Source organism: Caretta caretta, chromosome 16 (genome assembly GCF_965140235.1).
Source record: "Caretta caretta isolate rCarCar2 chromosome 16, rCarCar1.hap1, whole genome shotgun sequence".
NCBI lineage: Eukaryota > Metazoa > Chordata > Testudines > Cheloniidae > Caretta > Caretta caretta.
This window is the reverse complement of record NC_134221.1, coordinates 8,145,435-8,169,281: the sequence shown is the minus strand read 5'-3', so window position 1 is coordinate 8,169,281 and position 23,847 is coordinate 8,145,435. Positions and strand designations below refer to the sequence as shown.

The window sequence follows — 23,847 nt, the reverse complement described above, 5'->3', positions numbered from 1 at the left end:
GGCCCCAGAGGAGAAACACCTGCTCCCTTTCTCCCTTCCCACACCACACACCTGGAGTTTAGGACTATGCCTAGGGAGTTTATCAGCATTTGAGTCTCTCTCCATAATATGGATGGACTGCTGCCCTCTCCCTCATTTCTAAAAGGGCCCAGGGATTTGAGGGCCCATGGTGCCTTTTGGGACTGGGCTTCAAGCTTCCATGCAGAACCTAGCCTCCCCTTTGCCCCCTGCTCATTCCTTGTGAACGTCTCTAGCAGACTGCTCCAGTGCACGAGGGGGTCAGTTAACGGGAGTGCAGTTCCCACACAAGTCATGGCATCACCTTCTCGCCTGTGTTCATCCTCTTGCTGGAAGAAAATTCCTTTAGCGAGCGGGTGACCTCCCTGGAAAGAAGGGGGCACAATGATCAGCCATCTGCCAGTCCCTATGCACGCGGGCTCCTGCCCACCCTACCCCTTCCTCTGTCCCCTGCAGTTTCACCCACTTCCTCTCTCTAGCCTTCCACAGCCTCCCTGTGTGTTACTGGGGCTTGCTCAAGGGGGTTGGACAGGATTGAAAGCAAGGGCCTAGGAATCCAAGCCCTGTCATAAGATGGGTCCATCTGCAGCGGTAAGTGAGACCCCAGATCAGCTTAACTTTAAGCATATGGTCACGTCCATCCCCAGACAGCAAAGCCTACAGGCCCCTCAGCACGTGGCAGGCAGCTGACTGCACCAGACGCAAGCTTCCAGGAGGCAGAGATGCACTGTATGAGTACAGAACCTTCCTCCCCCTCACGCATCACCTGCTGAGCTGGAGGAGGAGACAGTGGCTAGGCAGCGGAGAGGTGGCAAGGGGTCTGCAGGTTTGGAGTTTACTGACAGGATGGGGGAAGGGAGAGGGCTGCAAAGTTCTGGGGGATCTGGGCACAGCATACAGCATCAATCTACCCTAGACTGCAACAACGCACATGCAGTAGCCAACGGTTAATCCTGTGCTATGCTTCCTGCTCCTCTCCGCAGGTACTGCGCTCCCCCCATGGTGGGGATGGCCAGCGATCACCGGCAGGGGTCCGCCCGCACACAGCGAAGGAGCAGGGTCGAGATGCACTGGCTGGGGAACGAGGGGGAAGCTTTGCCGTCAGTCTCGGAGCTGCTGTGGGCGGTGGTGCAGGAGGTATAGCACGGGTGTGTGTACCCTCCCCAGCACGGCGGCCCAAATCCTCCTGCCACAGGACACCAGGCCAACGAGACGGGTGGCTTTGCTCTTTGTCTCCGCTAGGGTGCGTCCACGGGGGTGGACAGACGCGCTAAAGCCAGCCGTGTAGCCGGGTGGGCCCGGTTCGGTTAGGACCAGGCTCCAGTGGGGACTGCAGGTCGGGACTGGGGGGTGTTGGCAGAGCTGTGCTGAAACACTCGCCCAGGGCCTGCCTTCGCTCCTCATCTTGCCCGTGGAATTATTTCCACCCTTACTTAAGGCCCAGCGTTAAGCAAGCTGCCTGACCCTGCGCGGGAGGAGGGCGACTGACTGTCCCACCCGTTGTCACTGGGGCACGTGGAACAGGTCAAGCACTCACTGGGACACCTCTGCAATGTGTTTGTGGCGCAAGGTGATCCAGAGGTCGTCGTCCTCGTCCAGGAGAACCTCTTTCACCCGGGCCTCTCCGATGCCGCTTGTTTCATACCTGGAGAAAAGAGCAGGCGTGTCACAGGGCAGGAAAACTGACGGGGGGGGGGGGGTTCACGCGTCATCTCCTGCTTCTGATGGAGATCCCCTCGTCCCCTCTAGCACCTCCCCTCCCCCAGACCAGAAAGAGGAGAGACAAGACAGTGCATCTTTCACATGAGATGGACTCCCAGGGCCCAGCGGCGTCTCCTCAGTGGGGCGGTACAAGTGCATGTCACACAACAAGTACCGGTCCTGGGGAGTGCTGTGCTCTCTCTCCAGGTGGGTACAGGACTCCCTTCTGGAATTTATTCAAAGTAGGATTATCCTCAGGACCATCATTATTTTCTGTTTGCTCGTTCAGTGCCTAATACATTGGGGTCCTGGCCCGTGCCTGGAGATCCTACTTGCTGGCACAGGACAAAGAATAAAATAGGTGACAGGAGTTGGCTAATCAAGTCTAGAGCTGGTCTCGGATGGTCACAGAGCTCTGTCACTCCATTTATCTGCTTGCGCTGTGGAAGAGAATCAGAACTGGACCTCCTACATCCCCGTGGAAAGGATTTCTGGATTCCCATTTCAGGCTATTAGTGGTTTGGTTTAGAGAGGGAATCGCTCCACCCTCAGGGTGAGGAGAGGGAGAGGAAAGAGTGGGACGCTTACTTTCTTTATGGCTTTACAGTCTTCTCTCCAGCAACCTGACCCACTTCCCTGGCTCTTCCACACTTTGCGAGGAGTAAAAATAGTGACTAATATGCAACAGGTAAGATGCAGCACAACTTCTGCAAATTTCACCAAAATTTCCCTCCACCAAAAAAAAATAAAGATCAATGATCCTAGCAGCAGTGTGGCCTAGTAGAGGCTCAGGAGGCCTGGGTTTCATTCAGGGCTCTACCAGTGACTTCTAGCAAATTGTTTCACCGCTGTTCCTTCTCCTACTCTTTGTCGGTCTCGTCTACTTGTCTTAGACTGTAAACACTTCAGGTCAGGAACACACTCTCTCACTGTGTTTGTACAGCACCTGACGCTCTGGGGGGTGGGGGGGACCTGATCACAGTTGAAGTCTCTAGGAATTACCATAATACAAATAGTTACTACCACTAATAGAATTTTGCATTTGAAAAGACCTAGTACATCTTCCCGCTACTCGCTACTTCTGTAGATTTTTACACTCTGAAGTATGAATATGATGAGCCATTCATTACTGTTAGTGTCTTTTTAAAATGACATGCCCCAATGCTCTTTAAAAGGCTTTGCGCTCAGAATCCATTACGCCTCTCAGCTGGAGGTCTTCAAGTGCTCTGCTGATGGCAATTATTTCACACCACCATCAGGTAAAACCAGTCAAAGCGGATGAGGTTCAAGCCAAAATGTCCAGACATGACTTTGAACACTTCCAGTTGGGGTGACCTCTGGAGACAGAGCCTGTTTTACAGGGGCGCCAGACGCTTACAGTTCCAGGCCAAGCCAGTGAGTTCTTCAGGATTGTGGCAGGCTGCTAGTTGAGAAGCCCTTAATCAGCTCCTGCCACTCCAGCCCCAATCAAGAGGGATGATTGAGGCTGGGTGAATAGCCCAGTGCATGCCCGGTTACTGGCTGCATCTGCCAGTCTTATTAGCCCAGAGCTACAAAGGCTGGGAGGAAGCCAGGGAAAAGGGGGAGAGGGGAAGAGAAAGGTCAGGCAAAGAAGGAAGTGGAAGCCTCCTAGTCTGTTGCTGGCCAGGCTTGTTGTAGGCAAAGTAGCTATGAACCCTGTACATAGTTGGGAACTGGCGGTAGGAAACCTTGTGAGAATAAAGAGCACAGGTGTTGCAGCAGACTGAAGTGTCCCTGACTCATTGAAGAGGGAGGCCGAATACCTAGGGGTGCAGTATGAAACCCGTTACAAGGATCCATCAGGCTGGGACCGGCCGGAGCTGTAGGGATTAAGGTGTATTGTATATTGCATCTCCTGTACATTGTTCCACTGTACTCACTTGTAGACATCATTTTCGATGGGCAGCAGGTCGTAACTCATAGCCTGGAAAGTCAGTTCATGCAGCACAGGGGATGAGGGGTCAAAGCCACGGTCCAGAATGAGGAGCTGGGAGCGAGCTTTGTCCGGACCCTACCAACACAAAGAGCAAATCATTGTCACTGTGGATCCTCTATTGATTCGAATCACTAACGTGGACATTAGAGGTCACTTGCTGAAATGTGCTCAGATTCAGCCATAGGTTATTGGACTGGGTGCAGAAACTGCCTGGCGAAGCTCTGCTCTGCTCCAGAGCACAGAGGTCGACCTAGATGATCGGAATGGTCCCTTCCAGCCTGATTGATATATATATTTTCATGCACAAGCTAAAAGCAAAGCTAGATATGTTCCACTGTGGAAGCAAATACAGAACTCCCTGTTCATTGTGGGTGTTTGCACCTGTTCTGAGTCAAATGTCCTGGTGTAGAGCAGGAGATGGTCCAATGGCCCTCTGCACCCTGCTCCGCAAGCAGACATCTGTCAGTGGGACAGCAGTGTGCCAGGACGACGCTCCCTGCCTGATGCTAAGGGAAGCCCCCGGGAACCAGAGAGCTCTCTCCATGCTGTTCTGTGAGAGTGCTATCCCCAGAGGGCTCTAGGCGGAGCCCCTATGCACGTGCACTGCAGTAGGTGATCCGAGTTCTTGTCTAGGCTGCATGTATTCACCAAGGTCTCAGACTTGATTGCATTGAAAGGGAGACTGGCTCCTCCTATCAGCCAAGCCATACAGCCCATTAGAAGAACTTGAGAGGCTAGTGGATAAGGCCCCGGCCAAGGACCTATGGGGTCTGGTTTTGGCTCTGCTGCTAACTTTTTGTGTGACGGTGGGCTGGACACTTCAACTCTGTGTCTGCTTCCCCTCCCATGCTTTGACTGTTGTCTCTATTTAGACTGTAAGCGCTTTGGGGCAGGGACTTGGTACCTACATTGTCTAGCACGCTGGGCTCCTGATCTTGGTTTGGGCTCTTAGATGCTGCCCTAATGCAAATGATTATGAGTCATCTACGCTTACAGTGGTCTTCCTTCTGCTCGTACCTGAAGCCTCTCGTCTTACTGAGATGTGGTAGGGTCTTGCCACTTTAGTAAGTACAGGCACACAGACCAGTCCAAAGATAAAGCAAGAGTTTCATGAGCTCCTGCTGCTCTAAGTGCTACGGCCAGCATCCGGCACCCTGCAGCCCGAACTCACCTCGCCCATGGTCGGATCGTCAGCCTTGTAGGCATCCAGTTTGTCTTGGATGAGCTGGGCCAGCATGGCATTGTCTTTGTAATCTCTAGCCCAAGTGGGAGGGAAAGAAAGGGGTAAAGTCATTTCATTCCTTATGTGCCTTCCAGCTTACAATGAGTATTGATTATATTAGGGAGCTTGGCACAAAACAAGCCACCTAGATATCTTAAATCAGACCATTTCAGCAGCTTCTAATGTCCAAGAATTGCAGAGCTCAGGGCCCATGTGGGAGAAGTAAGACAGGAGAATGGCTGTGTGGACCATAGTTCTCACGCTCCTCACGGAGCCGGCCTCTATGTAAAACCCGGGGAGGGCACATGGGAAGGTGGGGGCTGGATGGGGCTCTGACCAGGCCCGTGAAGCATACGTGGCTTTAGCAGACTTCTTCCACTCTCCCCACCTCTCCTTGGAGAGCCCTCGCTGTCTTCCCGGCACCTTCCCCGCCCCACTGCTGGACCATAGTCTCAGCTGTTGGGGGTGCTGTGCTCACCTTCCTACGTGTCTGAGGCGGAGGAAGTGGGGTTGTGCTTGCGGGGGGAATAGTACACCAGGAAGGATTTTGAGCAGGGAACAGATGGAAACTGCCACAAAGGAAATTGAAGTGAAGAAGGACTCGGACAGGAGGAGAAAGGGACAATGGCCTGTAACTCTGGTAATTTTTTAATCTACTCCGGAGAAGCAGCCAATGACCGGGAGTAATTCCAGCCCTGTCCCACTGGGGAGGTGTAGGGTGGGGATCTCAATGAATAGATACTTCGAGGAGAAGCCTCCAGTTCAGCCCACCCCACGGTCACAGCCTTACCCTCTGTATCGGACAGCGGGATATTCCTTCAGGGTGGCACACAGGGTGGCAATCTGTTCTGCCAGGCGTTCCAGCATTGGGTTCTTCAACTGGGTCTTGTGGGGACTGTAGAAGCTTTGGAAAGAGTCAGCAGAATCCAAGGAGTAAACCTGGAGGGGATGAGAATGGCAGCGGTTGAGCTTAAATGTGAATGCAACACTAGCAGCGCCCAAGGAATGGCTTAGAGAAGACAGGGGGCCAGCGTCATTATCCCCATCTTGCAGATGGGGGAAACTGAGTCACAGGAAGATGAAGAGATTTGCCCAAGCAGGCCAGTGGCATAGCTGGGGACAGACCCCAGGTCGCCTGAGTCCCCGCTGACTGCTCTACCCGCTTGGCAACACAGCCTCCCATCTACAGTCATGCTCCTTTTAATTCTTGTCTGACTCGAGGCATTGTCCAGCAGTTTGCAACACATGACCCATTACTGGTTCACATCTGTAGGGAAACCCAACAGCCAGAGCACTCTCAGTACAGCCTGGGCCATAAGCACCAGCTTTCCTGCAAGGGGGGGCTATTGGCAGGGACGCTGTAGCTTGCCTCTACCCACCCTGAAAAGCATGGGCAGGTTTTCAGCTTCCCCCAGAGCCAGGCAGAAGGCAGCTTGTTTGAGTTGCGTGGTCCAAAGCTGTTCCCCACACCTCATCCCTCCCCAGCGGTCCCTCTCCGTGGAGTCGAATGCCTGAGTGACTTGGGGGCCTGTTGCGCTCTCGTGACCAAGTCCCCCTCAAAAATCTTTGGCGACTGGGCTAAAATTAGGCCTTGGTGCAAACACAAGCAGGCTGGAGACACGTACTGGCCGAGGCTATGCATCACAGGTACACGCGTACGGGCTTGGGGCAGACGCAGGACACTGATGTGTGCTCCCTGCTGGATGACTTCTGGAATGATGCTGGCTTATTGCTGGGAGGGGGTCTGTTCGCCTCGTCTCCAAGACACAGTGAAGGGGTGCAGGGAAGGGGACCCTACCTGGGCCCAGCACTGTAAAGATTTGTTATTGTGCTGATGCCGGCTCATTTTCCTTCTGACGGGGCACTGCCCCTGCCAGCCATGTCCATGCGTGTCACAAGTCTCCCTCTGTGCCCAGTCCACTGAGGGTAGGTGCCAGCTCAGGAGCTTTAGCAGCTCATGCTTTTGGCTCCAGAGGGTCCCAGTTCAATCCCCCGGGTGTGTCGGCCAAGGTAGCGGCCACCACAGCAGCATCTCCAGGGCTGCATCAAAACCAAAGACGTCAGCTAATGCCAGCGTACCCCCGTGAGGGTGCTGCAGCAGCTGATGATACCAACTGCCAGCCGTGGGCTGATGGGCACTCAAACCAGCCACCGCGGGGTCCAGCCAGCAAAGAGAGATGGAGCAGGGGGTGAGGACGGACACAGATGAAGGGATCATAGATGACTGCCACTCTCAGATGAGCCTCCTGTTTAACTAGATGCAGCGAGCTGGCTGGAAAAGAGCCAGCCCGGTTCACATGAATTCCCTGGCAGCAGTCACGCTACCCTGTGCCAGCTCAGAGCCAGAGCAAGGCAGCTGCCTGGGTCCCCTGCAACATGCTGCCCATGCCAGAGAAGAGCCGACCAACTGCAACAACATAGCACCACAGCACTGGGGCCCGGAACCCGGGGCTCGGACACCCAAAGCCGAGCGAGAACGTCCAGGTCTGGGTCCAGGTTTCAAACCTCCCAAAGGCTGTTTGGCTCCAGGGGTTGGCCTGAGCCTGTTATAAAGAGAGGGGCTGTTTGCAGCAGGTGGATCTGGGTTTGCCTGGGGTTTTCACACACCCCCAGAGCTCAGGGATGCTTGGCCCTACTGATATGGCTCCGGCCCATCTCTAAAGACAGCTGAAATCCTAATGATAGATCCTCAGTAAATCTCACTGCAGCACCTCACCTCCAACCATTATTATTAGCTATAGGACAGTGCTGCCCAGAGACCCCCACTGAGATCAGGGCCCCATTGTGCTAGGTGCTGCACAGACATGGAGTGAGGAATTTCCCCGCCTGCTTACGCCCCTTTTATGCTGCTGCAAGGGTAACGGGACCATAAAAGCCCTGGTTCGAGCTGAGGGAGAATTCCCCTACTGCAGAAACTGAGTCAGACAGCCACAAGGCCCTGTCCAAAATCTCTGGCCGAGGGGGGCATGCTGGGGGCAGGGTGGGATGCTAGAGGGGATGGGGCTGTGGTGGATGCCGTGATTCTGTGCTTACCTGGGGTTTGCTACATTTCAGCTCAGAATCGAGAGAACACAAAGGTGGCTTAATGCCACGTCAGCTCCGTTCCCCAGACTGCCAGTTACACGCTGGGCCTCTCAGAGGCATAGCACACAATCCTACCCAGGAAGAGACACATCCCTGCCTCCAGGAACTTACACTCCAGATAGAAAAGGCAGGGGAAACAGGTGCAGAGACTTGCCCGAGGTCACACAGCCGGTCACTGGTAGGACTGGGAATCAGGTCTCTAGTCTCCTGATTCCCAACCCAGTGCCCTGTCCCCAAGACCGTGCTGTCTCTCTCCCCAGCATCAACCTCTCAGTGTAAACACCCACTCCCGCTCCGGCAGGACCCCCAAGCTGGCAGCAAGAGCAGGCAGAGCAGGAGATGGGAAGCACAATCCAACAGTTTCCCTGCAGCAGGAGAAGCATGTTTGTAGCTGGCTCGGAGAGGAGGGGAAACCAAATCATTGCTGCTCCAAGGGGGCCAGTACCACTAAGGCTGTCCCTGCCAACAATCCCATGATAAGAAGATGCCAAATTCTAGTGTCAGCTGCTGGCAAAGGTTTATTCTCTGGGGGCACATTTGGTTTGACCAGCTAGGCAAATCCCTGCAACTGTTGGGATTTAAAGAGTTAATGGCTCTGAAGGTTGACTGCCATCTGTTCCTAGTCACATGGGCCGCCCTCCCACAGGGCAAGGGCCTGCTCCCCGGCAGATGGCACAAAGTTTCACCCCTCCTGTGCCCTGGACTCATTGGCCCATCCCTGGTGGTACCCAAGGAGCCAGCCAATGACAGGCGATAGCATGGGGCCGGGGGTGGAGCACAGGGTTAATACACAACTGGGGATCAGACCTGAGAAATAATCAAAGGAGACAGGGCTGAGAATGCAGGGCAGGAGGTAAAGAACCAGCCCTGGAAAAAGGGGGTTAGTAATTTAATCTCTCATTTCAGGCTGTTCCATAAACTCTCCTCCTGCAGGGAACGTGAGGCTTTTTCCTTTCCAACCCTCCCGTGCCATTCGGGGTCTCCTAGAGAAGGCGTGCTAGCCTGATCTCTGCTCTTTTGCCCCGCCCCGGACTCACCTGGGACTCGTAGGGAAGGAAGGCTATGTTGATTTCTGTCAGGGTCTTGATGACTTTGGCCGCACGAGATTTCACCAGTTCGTTAAACAGGGCATCGGGGCAGGCTGGGAAGAGAAGGAGAACCAGAAGATTCAGCAGAGGTTTTAAATCCTTGGGTGCCTCATGCCCAAAGGCCAAAAGAAAGGTCAAAGCCACCCACACAAGTATCAAACCCATCCTGAGAAAGGCCCCGATAAATCCAGAGAGGGGTGGATGGCCTCATTCCAGTGCCCATAAAACACTCTTAAGGCTGGTGCTTATTGTCCCGTCTCCTTGGGGACCCCCAGACCAGTGAGGAACCACGCTCATACTCAGCGGGCTCCGTAGCGTTAATAATGACTTCTCTAGCACTTTCCACCCCAGGATCACAAAGCACTTTAAGCACATTGTTAGTGAATTCGGCCTCCCTGTGAAGTGCAAAGATACCGTGGCAAAGAGAATGGCCAGATCAGTAGCATTTTAGCCCTGTATGGCAGATAAGCAAATAGGCTCTGAGAGGGGTCGTGATTTGCCCATCATTGCACAGGAAGAGCTGGGGAGGGACTGCAGATCTCCTGCCTCTTTGGTCTGTACTTATGCTGCTAGGCTATTGTTCTCCCAGTAGAGCCTGGAAGCCCCAGTCGAGATCAGGGCCCTGTTGAGTTAGGTGCAGTACAAACACAGAGTGAGCGACAGCCCCTTCTTCAAAGAACTTGCCATCGAAACAGACAACAGACTGGCGGGGCAGCAAATCTCTGCCAGCTAGGGGCTGCACCCTTCCTCGGGGCCCTGTCAATTATCAAGCTGGCCCTGAGGAACAGAACTTCTCAGAACTAAGCTAAAACCACAGGGCCTGCATTGATAGACCCCAGAGAAGGGAAAGAGGATAAGAGGAGAGATGGGAAAGCAGTTATTTGAAGAGGAGAGGGGAAGTGAAACATCCTTCTCTGGATCCTTAGAATGACCTGTTGGGAGGAGGAATTCCCATTATTTAAGGAATCAATGCTCTCTCATAGGTTAATACCAGCAGCAAATAAAAGAAATGATCCAAACCCCACTGAAGCAATGGGAATCTTTCCATTGACTTCAGTGGGCTTTGGATCAGGCCTGAAGTGCTGATGCCTTGGGAGGTTGTTCTGGGGAGCAGGTGGCTGGGTATACTGCAGACGGGCAGAGGAAGTCGTTTCAACTTTTCCTGCCCATTCCAAAGTCACTCACCAAACCAACGGCGTGCCCTGGTTTGAGACCATTTTATCTAATGCTGTTTGCTCAGTTTGAAATTTCCCAGCTACAAAATTATTCACTGGGTGATAATCTCACATGGTCTTCAAAGTCTCCTTTGTAAACCGATTTCCTGTCCCCTGCACTAGCTCCAACCTGGGTTCTCTTTGCCTCTGGGGACAATTTCAGCAGCAATCCACTCACCCATGGCCCCCGCCAGCTTCTCTTCTGAAACACTGCAAAGAAATGACACCCCAGGGTGACGCAGTGTAATGTCAGAGTAATGGTACTGACATCAGGGGGGCTGCTCCAGATCTACACTAGTATAACAGAGCAGAATATGACCCACAGTGTCCCGTGCAAAAATGCAGCAGTGCCATTAAGCATGTGGGCCATGAAGCACCATTCTGTTACACCAGTTTTATGCAAATGTGACTCCAGTGAAGTCAAGGGAGTCCCACCAGTGTAACTGTGGGGTAACAGACAGAGAATCAGACTCTTGGGACTTAAATTAATCACTGGTGGAACTCCACTGACTTCAGTAGTGTTACATATCTGGAGTGCATTTAGCCCCTGGTGCATTGAACAGCTAGAAGAGGGCTCTTGGAAGAAATATCCCCTTCCAGAAACCCCTGCCTTGAGAGGGGATGAGAGCAAGGGGATGAATATGGGCAAAGGCTGAACATAGGAAAGATTTCCTAACCATAAGGCCTAATTAGAGAGTGCAATTGTTTCCCGCGGAAACTGGTGAAAGCTCCATTCCATGAGTCATTTAGCTTAGACTAGACACAGCATTTGCACATATATGAGAGAGAAAAACCTTGCGCTGGATGAGGGGTGAGTTGGATTCACGTACAGAGCTTTTCCCAGCTTTGATTTCTAGGATTTCTTTGAGGCATTTTACAAATCTCAGGCAAAGGTTGCTGCAAATCTCCTACATGCAAGTCTTGCTTGTTTCCTGCCAGGATCTTGCATCTCCTCTGCATTATGGAAGTCACAGTGTGGCGGGAGCCCAGACTACAAGACATCAGAGATGCAGGGAGAGGGATGGAGGCAGAATACTTACAGTCAGTGAAGAAGACATGGGCAGCCCTGTACTTGGCAGTTGGGGGATCCTTGAAGTCACTGATGAGTGAATGGACAGACTACAGGAAAAAAAGAAAAAAAAAAGCCCACGTGAGGCTGGACACCAGAAATCAGGATTAGCATCATTAGACACTTAACCCAGATGGTGCATTGGCTGGTCTCAATAACCACAATGCGTGCCATGCTAGGGAATCATCAGCTGGCTCTGACCCATTAGCTTAGGAGACAGATATTTACACTATCTCTATTGTAAATTTCAGTCCCATGCGTTCAGGAGCTGAAGTGCCAAGGAACTTTGGGGCAGCGTTAAGATAAAGGATCTAGGTTGAGATTAATTCATTCTGACGGCAGTTGTATGGCCAAATCCCCTGGCTGGCTTTGAAAATCTCCACCCCAGACATTGCCACTTTACAGACACAAGGGGAGGGGAGGACTGGTTCTCACTAGTAGGCATCTGAGAGGAAGCTCACACAGCTTGACACCCTGGTTGGGCACTGCTGTGATAAACTGCACACTGCTGAAGTCCCGCAGCACTGCTGTTAGAAAACTCACGGTGCTCGGTTTCTGGCTGGGCACTGCTAGAAGTCTAACTGGCCTGGGCTGCCCCCTGCTATGTGCAAGCTCCCACGACTGAAATCCTACCAGTGCAATCCTACCTTACTCTGCTGCACTGCTATTACTAAAGCAAAGAGCATCATAAGTTTCAAATAAAGGATTTAACATTTATGTGTGTAATAAGATACAGGAAACTGGATTAGAGGGGCAACTGGTGTGATAGGATCGGGAATTTCCGTGTGCACAGACAGGAAATGAAGCTCAGGACAGGGATGAAGCTCAGGACTCTGGTGTTCCAGCTGACATGGGCAAGGCACGGCTGAGTGGTTCACCCACCTACCATGAGCAGAGCTCTTTCACTGTAGGACATGCTTGTAATTTTGCTAGTTGTCTCTAACTAGTGAAAAATATATTCATGTACGACAATGTGATAGCTCAGTGGTTTGAGCATTGGCCTGCTAAACCCAGGGTTGGGAGCTCAATCCTTGAGGGAGCCATTTAGGGATCTGGGGCAAAAATTGGGGATTGGTCCTGCTTTGACCAGGGGGTTGGGCTAGATGACCTCCTGAGGTCCCTTCCAGCCCTGTGATATTCTATTCTAACATTAGCCAGAAAGGCTTCAGATCCTCCCCCAAATGAGGTTAAACTGACCCACAGCAACTCAGTTGGTACAGCATGATTTTGATTATAAGATGATCATTAGAGCTGGATGGGAAAATGCAGATGGAATCATTTCCCAACCCAATTAAAACGCTTCACCACATCATGTTGATTTCATCACATTTTCGGTTTTGGAGAAAACCTGGGGAGGAAAAAGTCCAAACCTGTTGAATCGTCCCGGTTTGACATTTTCAGACTGAAATATTTCAGGTTTTCATTGTGTAACCACTTTTTGGTTTGAGGGTTTTTTTTTTAGTTTGTATTGTACTACATGTGTTTGTTGAAATGAAATGTTTCCATCAATCCAAAACTACTTTTTTCTCAGAATTCTCTTTTGCGGAGCATTGTGGTATTTTGGGGCTTTGTTCCAAATTGGAATGAAAAAAAAACAAAAAACAAAAAACCAATAAAATCCTGAAATCTTTTGTGAAACTGAATGTCCTTCCTCTGCACAGCTCTAAGGATCATTGCTGATGCCTGTAAGTGCCTTATAGGGCACTGCCATCCATTCTTGTCCTGGCACTGACAAATACCCCTTCAGCACAGATGCTACAACCAAACATGATTAGCTTTCACCAGACCCTGGTACAAGACACTCCCATGCTGGAGTTTCACCTTATCAGATGGGGTGATGAGGTACACGGCCTCCAAGGTGGGGAGCGGCTCTCGGCGCTTGTTGATGTCTTCCACAACTGCACAAGAAACACAACCAACGCACAGGGGATTGGTACAGCAGGTGACAGGAGATAGGCTGCCTATTTTCATTGTATATAGCTAGATATTGTGTATAGATCTATATCGCTGTGACCTGGAGTCTCTTATCTAATAATTGGTTTTTGGTCATGTCTAACCAACACGGCAAGTCCCAATGGCAGAAGAGCTGTGATTCCACCAACCTCCCAACACCCAAATAACAAAGGTTCCCAGCCGTTAGCTTGCTCCTACAGTGCCCCCAAGGGGAGGATCAAAGGGACAGTAAACTCCAGAGGCAACGGTGCTTATTGCTCCATTCTGCAAGACAGCCACTCCCCTTAAAGCACAACTGTTGAATGCAGGATGTACAGGAACCGCTCAGAGCATCACAGCTGGGATACTGTAGGGTTTGGGACCTGTCCTGGAGAACCCTTTATTTTTAAGGGTTGATTTTTTTGTGATAGCTCTTTCTATCCTTTAAAATGTATTTATTACTATTGCCCTTGAATCTTAATGCTTGTGAAAGAGGCTCTGGAGAGTGGAATCCTCCGTTCATGCACAAGACTGTGCCAGAGGCAGATGTACCAGCTTCCCCCAAGGAACCTCATCCTTATCCAGGGAGGGTCAACTGGTTGTGTTGACTGGCCTGCATGTTGTTTGTGTATGTGGTGCTGGGCTTCCAGCTGTTCAAGATGGTTCTTCTTGAAGTTGTGGCCAACCACTCTTACGGTGTGGCACCATGCAATGGGGTTAGTCACCAGCTGCTCGAAGTTCGAGTAAGAAATGTTCCTCTTGTGCAAATTTTGTTCAGAGTATCTTTGAAGTGTTTTATCTGCCCTCCACGCAACGCATACTGTTGCCAGATCTTAATTCAAAATATAGAATTTGTTTTGATAGATGGATACCAGACATGCAGATTACATGACCAGTTCATCTCAGTATGGTACAAATCAGATGAGCAGCCCAAACCAGACTTACATGTTGGACACCTGGCCCTGCCTCTTGATGTCCAGCAATTGTCACGGGTGTCACAAATGGAAACTGTCAAGCTATTTAATGTGCTGTAGATAACAGGTCCGTGTTTCACACGGGAATATGTTTAAAGTGGATGAGCAGTTGTGCATTAGTTCACACACTTTCTCAATCAGCAAGACCATTTCCGGTGGCACGGTAAAGTTCTGTATCTGGCTACCAGTCCCCTGAGCCACATGGTCCCTTGCAAAACAACCTCTTCCATAGACCCTCCTGCATTGCTGAGCTGCAGAAGTTCCTTTTCCCATGTGAGCTACCCCAATCCTTCCAGCCCCCTGCAATTAAATGACCCTCAGCACCGGCAGAAGCCCAGGGGAAATCAGGATCTGGATCTGGGGACTATTTAGTGATGAAATCCAATTTTTTTGTATGAAAAATAAAATCATGAGGCAGGAAATAGTACCAGCCCAAACCTCCGGAGAACCACTGAAGCTTCAGGGCCTGGTGCCATTTGAACAAATGTTGGACCACAACCTGCTGTTCTTGGGGGTAGATCCTAGGCTACTGTAGGTTGTCATAGCTCCATTGACTTCAGTAGAACTGTGGCAATTTACGCCAGCTGCGGATTTACTAGGACCGATATATATTGCAGCTGGCAACTGCTATCTGGTTCTGATTTTCCTCCCACTCATGCTGGTGTAAATCTGGAGTTGCATGCTGATGGAGCTAGTGTGGTGCAGGAGGAGAATGAGGCCCTGTAAGTGAAGGTAGGACAAGCAGTAATGGGCTTAATCTGAAGCAAGAGAGATTTAGGTTAGATATTAGGAAAACCTTTCTAACGATAATGACAGTTATGCTCAGGAACAGGCTTCCAAGGGAGGTTGTAGAATCCCCACCGTTGGAGGGTTTTAAGAACAGGCTGGACAAACACCTGTCAGGGGTGGTCTAGGTTCACTTGGTCCTGCCTCAGTGCAGGAGGCCGGACTAGGTGACTTCTCAAGGTCCCTTCCAACCCTACATTTCTATGACTCTGTCAAGATCAAAACAAGCCATGGTCAGACCTCACAACACATCAGAAAGAATCTGCTTGGAAGACTTTTGCAGCCCCCCCAAAAAACTACCCCCCCCAATCTAGAGCTTCCCACCCCACATCCCCCAGGAACTCTGGTGGATCTATCAGTATACCTTGAAGGTCATAACTTACTTTGTCCTTTCTTGGACAAAATTTCCATTAGCCTCAATGGGCCCAGTAAGGCCTATTGGATTTGGCCTTTCATTATTATCAATTATTATTTCCATTGCCCTCCTGCCTAGAAGCCTCTGCTAGAGGTCAGAGCCTCTTTGCGCTAGGCGCTGTACATGCACAGAATGAAGGGGCAGTCTCTGCACCAACTGGCTTCCAAACTGTGCTGTTCAGAACGTACTGAGCCTTCTCTGGTCGCTATTCTGGGGGCACTCTCATAACAGGATCTTTGTTTTACTGGGAGTTCCCCTTGCTCCGACAGCTTCTTGCCATCACCCGCACCCTGAAGTTCTGGTTCTGCTTTCACTTGCCCTGGTGTAAAGCAGGACCCACCCAGGCTGAAGTCAGTGGAGTTACCCCTGGTGTAAACTTGCTGGGAGAGGAAAATCAGGCCCCAGATCCAATGTTTGTCACGTTGCAATAGCGCTGTGTGTTGGGGCAAATGCCATAAAAACCAGCATCCTTCGGTCAAACGCCAGTCAATTGAATGGCTCCATAGCTGTGTTTTACATTTTTTTCTGCTGGCTTTTTAAATTCCACCGAGAGCTATTTATGGGGCTGAAGTACAATGACGTCAGGTCTATGTGTGGTATTTCCAGCAACCAGGGACTGAAATACCACCAAGAGACAAGCTCCTCGTGCTATCCCAGCCGGGTGAGTCATGCAGGGAAGTGTGTGAAAAATCTCACCACAAACACTGAGACTTTGACATACAACCGAGTGGGTTACCACAGAATACTGCAGCTCCCTGTGGGAATGACGTCAATATTGCCATACAGATATCCTTAGTAACAATAGCTCAGTGGGAGAGAGACTCACAGTCCATTTGCCTCCTGGGTTTAAGGGGTCACACTGGCATAGTCAGCCCAGTGGATCTATTCAGGGGCATAGTGGCCATCTGGGGAAGAAATGAAGCTCGAAACTCACTAGCTGTATGGGAACATTTTCAGTGTGACTGGGGCTAAGAGAGAGATGTAGGCCCAGTGGCAAAGCCCTGTCCAGGAGAGACGGACAGATTGAAGTACTGCAGCTGATTCAGAATAAAATGGGAGCAATGGATGGAGTGAGGCAAGCTGCCATGGGAAGATGCTGGTCTCCCAACTCCTCCTGATCACCTGCCTCCCAGTGCCAGCCGACTTTGGTGGTGAAGCTGGAATCTAAGGAGCAGAAAGGGAGTGTCAGGGGGCACGGGACTCACTTGTTATCCCCTCCGTCATGATGTCGGTCATTTTACAGCAGGAAGAGAGCATGCGCATGCTGAGCTGATCCACCACCAGCACCTGGAGCAGGAGAGAGACTGAGTGAGCAGGAACACAGTGATTGAGCCATGGGGGGATCAGGCGTTAGGATGCACCTGGTGTAATTCGGTGCTTCGGACAGTAAAGTGACCCTGACTGGGCCTGGCATAGCGAAGGGGCCCACACGCAGGCCTCTGCCATGCTGCTCTGCCGGTGCATCTCAGTGCCACCATGCAGCTTCCCCTAGAGCTCTAACCACCAGCTCTGGGTTGCCACAGACCTCTGCCAATGGCCCACCGCCATGCCCTGCAGCACCCTCTGCTAGTCCTGGCCTTTGTTTGGCAAACGGGACAGGAGACGGCTTTTTCTTTTCCTCAGCCATTTTCTTTTGGACTCCCCGTCCTCATATGTCAAACTGACCGCAGCGCAGCCCCCTGGCCAGCACTGAAAGGAGGGATGCACAGAGCCGGAGCAGAATCCCTAGCAGGGCTGGTGCTACACGTTACTCATCGTGTTTGGCAATTTTAGCATCCGTCCAGCGTGCCGCATTGCCCTGCACTGGGCCAGCAACTCCCAGGCTGCTTCCAAGCCCTTCCTCCATATTGCTGCCTGCCCCCTTCCACCTCTCTCTGTCGTCCCCCACTTACTTTCCACTCGCCCTTCTTCTTCACCTTCCTGATGACGTCATGCATGATCTCTGCAAAAGGAACAGAAAAGGTGGATGTTAGTTCACACCAGCTTTCCGAGGGTCCTGGGCTCTGGCCCCTGTTACTCCCCTAGCTTCATCCTCCTTGGCCGCAACAGCGCCAGGTTGGTCTGCACTGCGACTACTGATCAATACTCTGCTTGCATGCAGGGAATAATAATAACAATAATACCCAGCTTTTTCATCTACAGATCTCAAAGCACTTCACAGAAGAGGTCAGTACCATTATCCCCAATTTTCAGGTAGGGAAACTGAGGCATGGAAGTGGACTTGCCCAAGGTCATCCAGCAGGCTAGTATCAGAGTTGGGAATAGAAGCCAGGTCTCCTGAGTCCCACTCCAGTGCTCTGGTCAGTGGCTGATACTGCCTCTAAAGTGCTTCCCACCCAGAGGTGGTGTCTAAGGGGATGGCATTTGCTTGCCAGTGGGTGGGTCTGTGTGAATGACAAGTGGAAGGGCCGGAAGACGGGGTGAATTCCCTGCTGGAGACTTTCTTACACCATCTGAGCTACAACCACTTCTGAACCAGGCTGTGACCTCTGCCTGCTGTGTCTGGGATCAGTCACAAGGGTAAGAGATGGCCCACGGCAATTCCAGAGGCAGCCTGTATCAGGGCCGTTCGCGCACTCTGGGCATCTGCATCCATCCTGCCCAAGGGAAGGATGAGTAGCACTTGAGTTGTGCTCCTTTCCTAGGGACAGTGTTCATGTCATTTATTCCGAAACTGTGGGAACACAAAGATGCTGCTGCGGGACATGCCAGGTCAGCAGGACAAGCAGCCTGACCGAGACAGCAGGAGAGAGAGGAAAGGGATAGGGGACTATTGTAATAGAGAGACACCACTGCCCCCCCACCCTGAGCAGCTTTGCAGTCTCAGGTAGAGCTGGGCAGAGAAAGATCATCCCATTTCATTTTGATATTGCGAAATCGGGTTTGGTTCTGATTTGGACCGAAACAAAAAAGTTTGAAATTCTCCCATAAAGGAAATGGAGCCACGGAGCTGTGGATGCTGGAGGAGCCCAGCTCCAAGGTAGTCCACTAAGCTGCAGAGCCCTGTTCTCCCTGACTTTGACCTGATGGGCTGCACCCAGAGCGAGGGAACATGGAAGCCCCGACTGCCATGGAGCTGTGTGCATTGGAGCTTGGGAATCAGGATTTGCCAAGCTGCCAGCTCCCCGGCCTGCCAGATGGGCTGCTGAGGAGCCAGGCAGGTAACCTGGCAGGAAACCAGGCAGTGTCCAATGGAAACCTCCCTGGAGGCTGGGCTCCATCAGAACTTCATCGAAATCAAACCATCTCCAGGACACATTTCGATTCTGACAAATCAGAATTCATCCCCCCTTCCAGAAAAAGTGTCTTGTCTGAATTTTTCTGACCAGCTGTAGTCTGAGGCAGCAAGAGGGGAGTGTCCATTCCATTAGCGCGGGGGCTGTACGGGGAAAGGCTGGAGCAGGGTAGCTGCGGGGATTTGATCTGTGAGAATGGATGGGTTGTGCGTCATGCCCAGAAGTTCACTGTGAGCTTTGGATCGGGTCCTTCTTCAAACACTTGAAAGGCTGCCATAAAACCAATGTTGTTCTCTCTTTCCCCAGAGGGCAGGACAAGCGGCAGTGGGTTCAAACTACAGCAGATCAGATCTAGATTAAATCTCAGGAAAAACTTCCCAACTATAAGAACAGTAGGACAATGGCACAGACACCTAGGGAGGTTGTGGAAACTCCTTCACTGGAGGTTTCCAAGAGGAAGCTGGATAGCCAGCTGCCTTGGATGGTTTCATCACAACAAATCCTACATCTTGGGAGGGGGTTAGACAGCATGACCCTTGCGGTCCCTTCTAACCAATGGAAAGACACCCATTGACTTCAATAGGCTTTGGAGCAAGTCCCAAGTGAGACTGGGTATTCCAGAGCCTTCAGAAAGCTCATAGCCCAGTTCATAGTGACATCAGGAGGGCAACCGAAGTTATCCTGGTGTCAGTCCTGGGGGGGGGGGGGGCGGTGTCCCTGTCATATACCCCAAATCTGCCCTGATCACCTGAAAGAACTCACCTAAACACAGTAAAATCTGGTAACGGCAGTAGCCAAAAGGGCTGCTAAAATTCTGCCATTGTGGGAAGTGGTTGCTTGGCAAAGAGGGGCTCTTCCGGGGACTGAGATTTCACAGGCCTCGAGGGCAGGTGGCCAGATGAGTTTCCACCCTCCATTATTCTTCAGGCACTGGATTTCCCTGTTACCCTTGCCCTCTTTTCCCTTTTAAACCATGCAGACAGGCTTCGAACCCAGCTTCCTGCAGCTGAAGGCCTGCTCTGTGCAAACACTCGAGCAGCAAAAGCCTCCAAGTAGGCAGGCCTGAGCGCTGCTCACCCACCCCGCTCGACTGGAGCTTTCTAATCCAACGCACGAAGAAAACAACAAAGGATTTAGAGCCCCTTTTAGAAACAAGAACCAAGCAGCTTGAGCCATTCCCTTATAATCCTTGGCAATCGCATTTCACCTCCCATTTAGGTCTGTCTTACGCAACCAGAGGCAACAACATCACACGGACCCTCACACGCCAGGCTCACTCCACTTTCACCCTTGGAGCATCTGCCTCGCCTGGGCTCCCACCACTAGTCCAAGCTCTAGGGCTAAGGCGGGTCAGCAGCAACGGACCTTCCAGGCATGTCCCATCCCAGGTTGCTCTGGGTTCTTCCTTAGCCACAGGGCCTAACTTGCCTTTGCGCACCTGTTACAGTCATACAGAGAGCGCGTGAGTGGATGATGAATAAGACCACGATTTTGTCACAGAGGTCACGGAAGTCACGGAATCCATGACATCCAGAGACCTCTGTGACTTCAGCCCGCAGTGGGCAGTCGGGAGCTGTGGGGTACCCCCATTGTCTGAGCGGCAGAGCCCCTGAGCTCCAAACTGCTGTGGGGCGAGTGGGGAGATACCCCAGATCTCCCGGCCGCCGCGGGCTGAAAAAGTCAAGGACAGGTCATAGGTTTCCATGAATTTTTCTTTATCTCCTGTGACCTTAATGGTGATTGAGAGGGATGGGCTCTAGCGGGCGTATAAAGGCTGGAGACAGAGAGGAATTGTTCAGGGTGCTCCAAGGGGCAATAACTTTACACACAAGTTCGGGTTGAGGGAATATACCACCAGTGAGACCTCTTGGGCTTTATCCTCTCCCCCAATAGAAGAGGTGGAAGCGAGTCAGTTGAGGCTGGATGAGACATACTGAGAGAACCATCCTTGAGAACGGACTAAATAACCTTGTCCAGTCTATGATCGGATGGGACTCCTCTCCAGTCCAATCCACTCCAGCGCCCCCCTGCCTGGGCAGTCTTCTGACCTGCTCTAGCCAAACTCCCTCTTTGTGCCTCCCCAGCTTTCCAAAAAGTCTGTTAGACCCACCTCCCAGCCACTGCCCTCCTGCTGCTGCCCGTAAGAGGCTTATCCACCAAGTGTCTTGGAGAGTCCTACGGAAGGGATGGAGCTCAGAGCCAAAGAGTCTGGTCATCGGGTCCAGAAGCACACCTCACGGATACCCTTGTTCAGGGTGGCCAGAGCATGGGCTGAGAAGCAGAGGTACCCCCACACCACAGTGCAAACAGCCATGAACATTGCTGGTCCTTCGCATAGCAGCCGCTGCATGGTGCGCAGTGGAGCGTGCTAGGATCTCCCCCGTCTGCTCCTCTTGCAGCCAGGAGAACGAGGCCCAGTGCACCACAAGAGCAGCGCGACTCATGGGAGGGACACAAAGGGGGCACCAGCTAAAGGGGGGCACATGACCTCCCCGTGTGACCCCCCCCCACACACCACATGACTCCTCCGTGTGACTCCCTGCCCCAGCCCGGGGGTCCCACGCTCTCCCCGTCCCATATTACCTGCGTGTGTGTGTGTGGGGGGGGGGGGACGACTCTGTCCTCCTGCTGCACCAGGAACCGCAGCGGTGAAAGGAGCAGAACGTGGGGCCGCCAGGCAGCCCTAGGCCGGCAGCTCCTCCGGGGCAGCTGTACCACCCCCAGCCCTTCCACGCAGCTGCGTCTCCTGTCTGGGGTTAGGTCTATACAGCCTGGCCGGAGGACAGGGCCGGGGGCGGTACCGGTGCAGCCGTGCCAGAGGAGCTGCCAGCGCGGGGCGCTGGCTCCTGGGAGCGGTGGCCCCATGTTCTGCTCCTTTCACTGTTAGGGTTCCTGGGAGAGCCCTGCGGTTCCCTGCCAAATGTGCCCCACCCCAACCAGGCGTCTCGGGAGGGGCATGTGACCCTTCCTGGCATCACCTTTTCACGGGTGGATGGGTAGAGTCAGCAGCCCAGCGGTATGATGTGTGGGCACTATCCCGGGGGGAACTGCAGGGAAAACTTCGATGACTGTGGCCTAGAAGGTTTGACCTTTCACAGCTGGTTAATCTAGAGGGTTTGGGGGCCGGGTGGGGGGGGAATGACATTTTAACCTTCCCCAAAACACTCTTGGCTACTGAGGCTGAGAATCAGCCTTTCCAACCGTTTGGCTCAGGGGGTCTGTCCTCACACCCTGTGCTAAGCAGCTTTTGTCTTTCTTGGCCATACACTTGGATTTCTGTCCCACCTTGTCCAGGCTACCTCACTTTAGTCATGGCTGTACGGCCCCACTCTGACTTTTAGATGCTAGAGTCCCTGCCCCCTGCCTCTTCTCTTCATCCTCTGCCTCCTCCTCCCCTCGCTGCTGGCAATTTCTCAAATGGGACTCTGCCGAAGCAGCACTTAGCTCCAAACCCTCTTCACTTCTGGCCCGAAGCCAAGCATGAAACGTTTCAGCCCAAATCATCGTATTTCAAGAAAATTATGCCTGGAAGCAAAGGAGGGGGTTGAGTAGAAAGGCTCTCTCCAGCTCTTAGCAATGCGTCCGTGAAAACAAGGCCCTACCACCATCAGCAAGGAGAGAACCTGGCACCAAAAGCACCAGCCACTACAAGGTGGGCTAAAGAAGTTATCCCTTCAGGTAGTAGCAGATCTTATCCTCCATGTGGACTAGCGATCGAGAGAAGGTTACACCACAGTTAGCTAGCATGTTAGTAGGAACCAGAACACCTGCTATCCTAAAAACTTCCTTTCTCCCGCAGCTCCCCCAGTCCAATCAGTTCCTCCCAGAACTCAGATACGCAGCTGAGCTGTACAGCTAAACCAGAGCAAAAGAAAGTACAGTTAAAGTGCAACATTGGTGGAAAGGCAGCATAAGCCTTATGGTTTGTCATTTCCCTCTCTCTGTCCTTTCCTTCCCAGAGGGTTTTGCTACCCATGCAATCTCAGAGTGGGAAAACTAAATAAAGAATTCAGCATCCTGTGGTGTGTTTTTTTTTAAATGCGGTACATGACAAGATCAGGGCAGAAGTCTGTCACTAAGGGACAGACCCTGCAAATACTTAATACGGTGAACAATTTTACCCACTGACCTCAATGACACTGCTCACGTGAGTCAATTACACACATGCTTATTTGGTTGCCGGATCAAGCCCCAAATGAGGACTAGAAAGAACTAAAGCTCAGAACCAAAAGTAACTAGTCATTTTGGGTGCCCAATGCAAGAAACCTTAAAGAGGCCTGGTTTTTAAAAATGCTGATCACCTGCCCTCTGAAAAACTGACACCCAAAATCAATTTTGAAATCCTTGGCCTCTGGATTTATATATATATTTATTAGCTTTCATTTTGAGTCAACAGGCAGTGGGTAGCCTATGGGCACATACTGCACACGTTCCAGACAAAAGCACCAGGTTAAAGCCCATCAGGAACCACAGGAAATGGTCTGCTTTACAGATAATAAGGAATTCTGTCCATTTTCTGGGAGAAGGAGCGCGGGGGGGAGCAACACCACAAGACCGTCCTAGATAAAAGTAATTTTTTTTAACATATAAATGGAATAGTCATGGCTTACACTGGCCTTTCTTCCCAAAGGAACAGTTGGCAAACTATATGTGCCATTCACTCACTCACTATCTGGAATGTACCCAGTTCTGGGTTGGAACGTGGCCTCAATGCCACAATTTAGCCTTACGGATCTATATAATGAAGAACAGCTGTTTCTAGGATAGGTGAGACATGCCTCCAGCAGACCAGCTCAGCAAGATTGGCATGCAGATGGGCATTAACCAGAGGGCACCAGCATGGGGCAGAGGGGGCTCTCTTTAGAGCTGGCTGAAAATTTTCTGATGAAAGTTTTATTACTTTGGAAAATGCTGATTCACGTTAAAATGAAACGTTACAGAAACGCCCGTTTGGATCAAATTTCATTTAAAAAAAAATCAGAACGGAACGTTCCAAACATTTTGATTTTTTCCGGGTGGAACATTCCAATTTTCCATTTTGAAATGACTTTTTGTTTCAATCTTTAACATTATATCATATTTTTTTTAAAAGTAGAAATTGGGACAAAACATTTTGATTTTATGGAAACATCTCAATCAAGCCAAGATTAT

The 23,847-nt window shown here is 51.4% G+C and overlaps 1 protein-coding gene across 2 annotated transcripts in view; it reads right to left on the bottom strand.

The window, feature by feature from the left end:
- STXBP1 (syntaxin binding protein 1) overlaps positions 1–23,847 on the bottom strand; it is a 68,375-nt gene that overhangs the window by 22,107 nt on the left and 22,421 nt on the right. For both annotated transcript variants that reach the window (XM_048822779.2, XM_048822780.2), the window contains exons 2-11: positions 17,353–17,402; positions 16,666–16,747; positions 13,175–13,251; positions 11,325–11,403; positions 9,020–9,123; positions 5,689–5,837; positions 4,848–4,932; positions 3,621–3,751; positions 1,556–1,663; positions 323–383 (exon numbers count right to left, since the gene is read on the bottom strand). In XM_048822779.2, the coding sequence (XP_048678736.1) occupies positions 323–383; positions 1,556–1,663; positions 3,621–3,751; positions 4,848–4,932; positions 5,689–5,837; positions 9,020–9,123; positions 11,325–11,403; positions 13,175–13,251; positions 16,666–16,747; positions 17,353–17,402 (926 nt within the window). The remainder of the gene's footprint in view (positions 1–322; positions 384–1,555; positions 1,664–3,620; positions 3,752–4,847; positions 4,933–5,688; positions 5,838–9,019; positions 9,124–11,324; positions 11,404–13,174; positions 13,252–16,665; positions 16,748–17,352; positions 17,403–23,847) is intronic.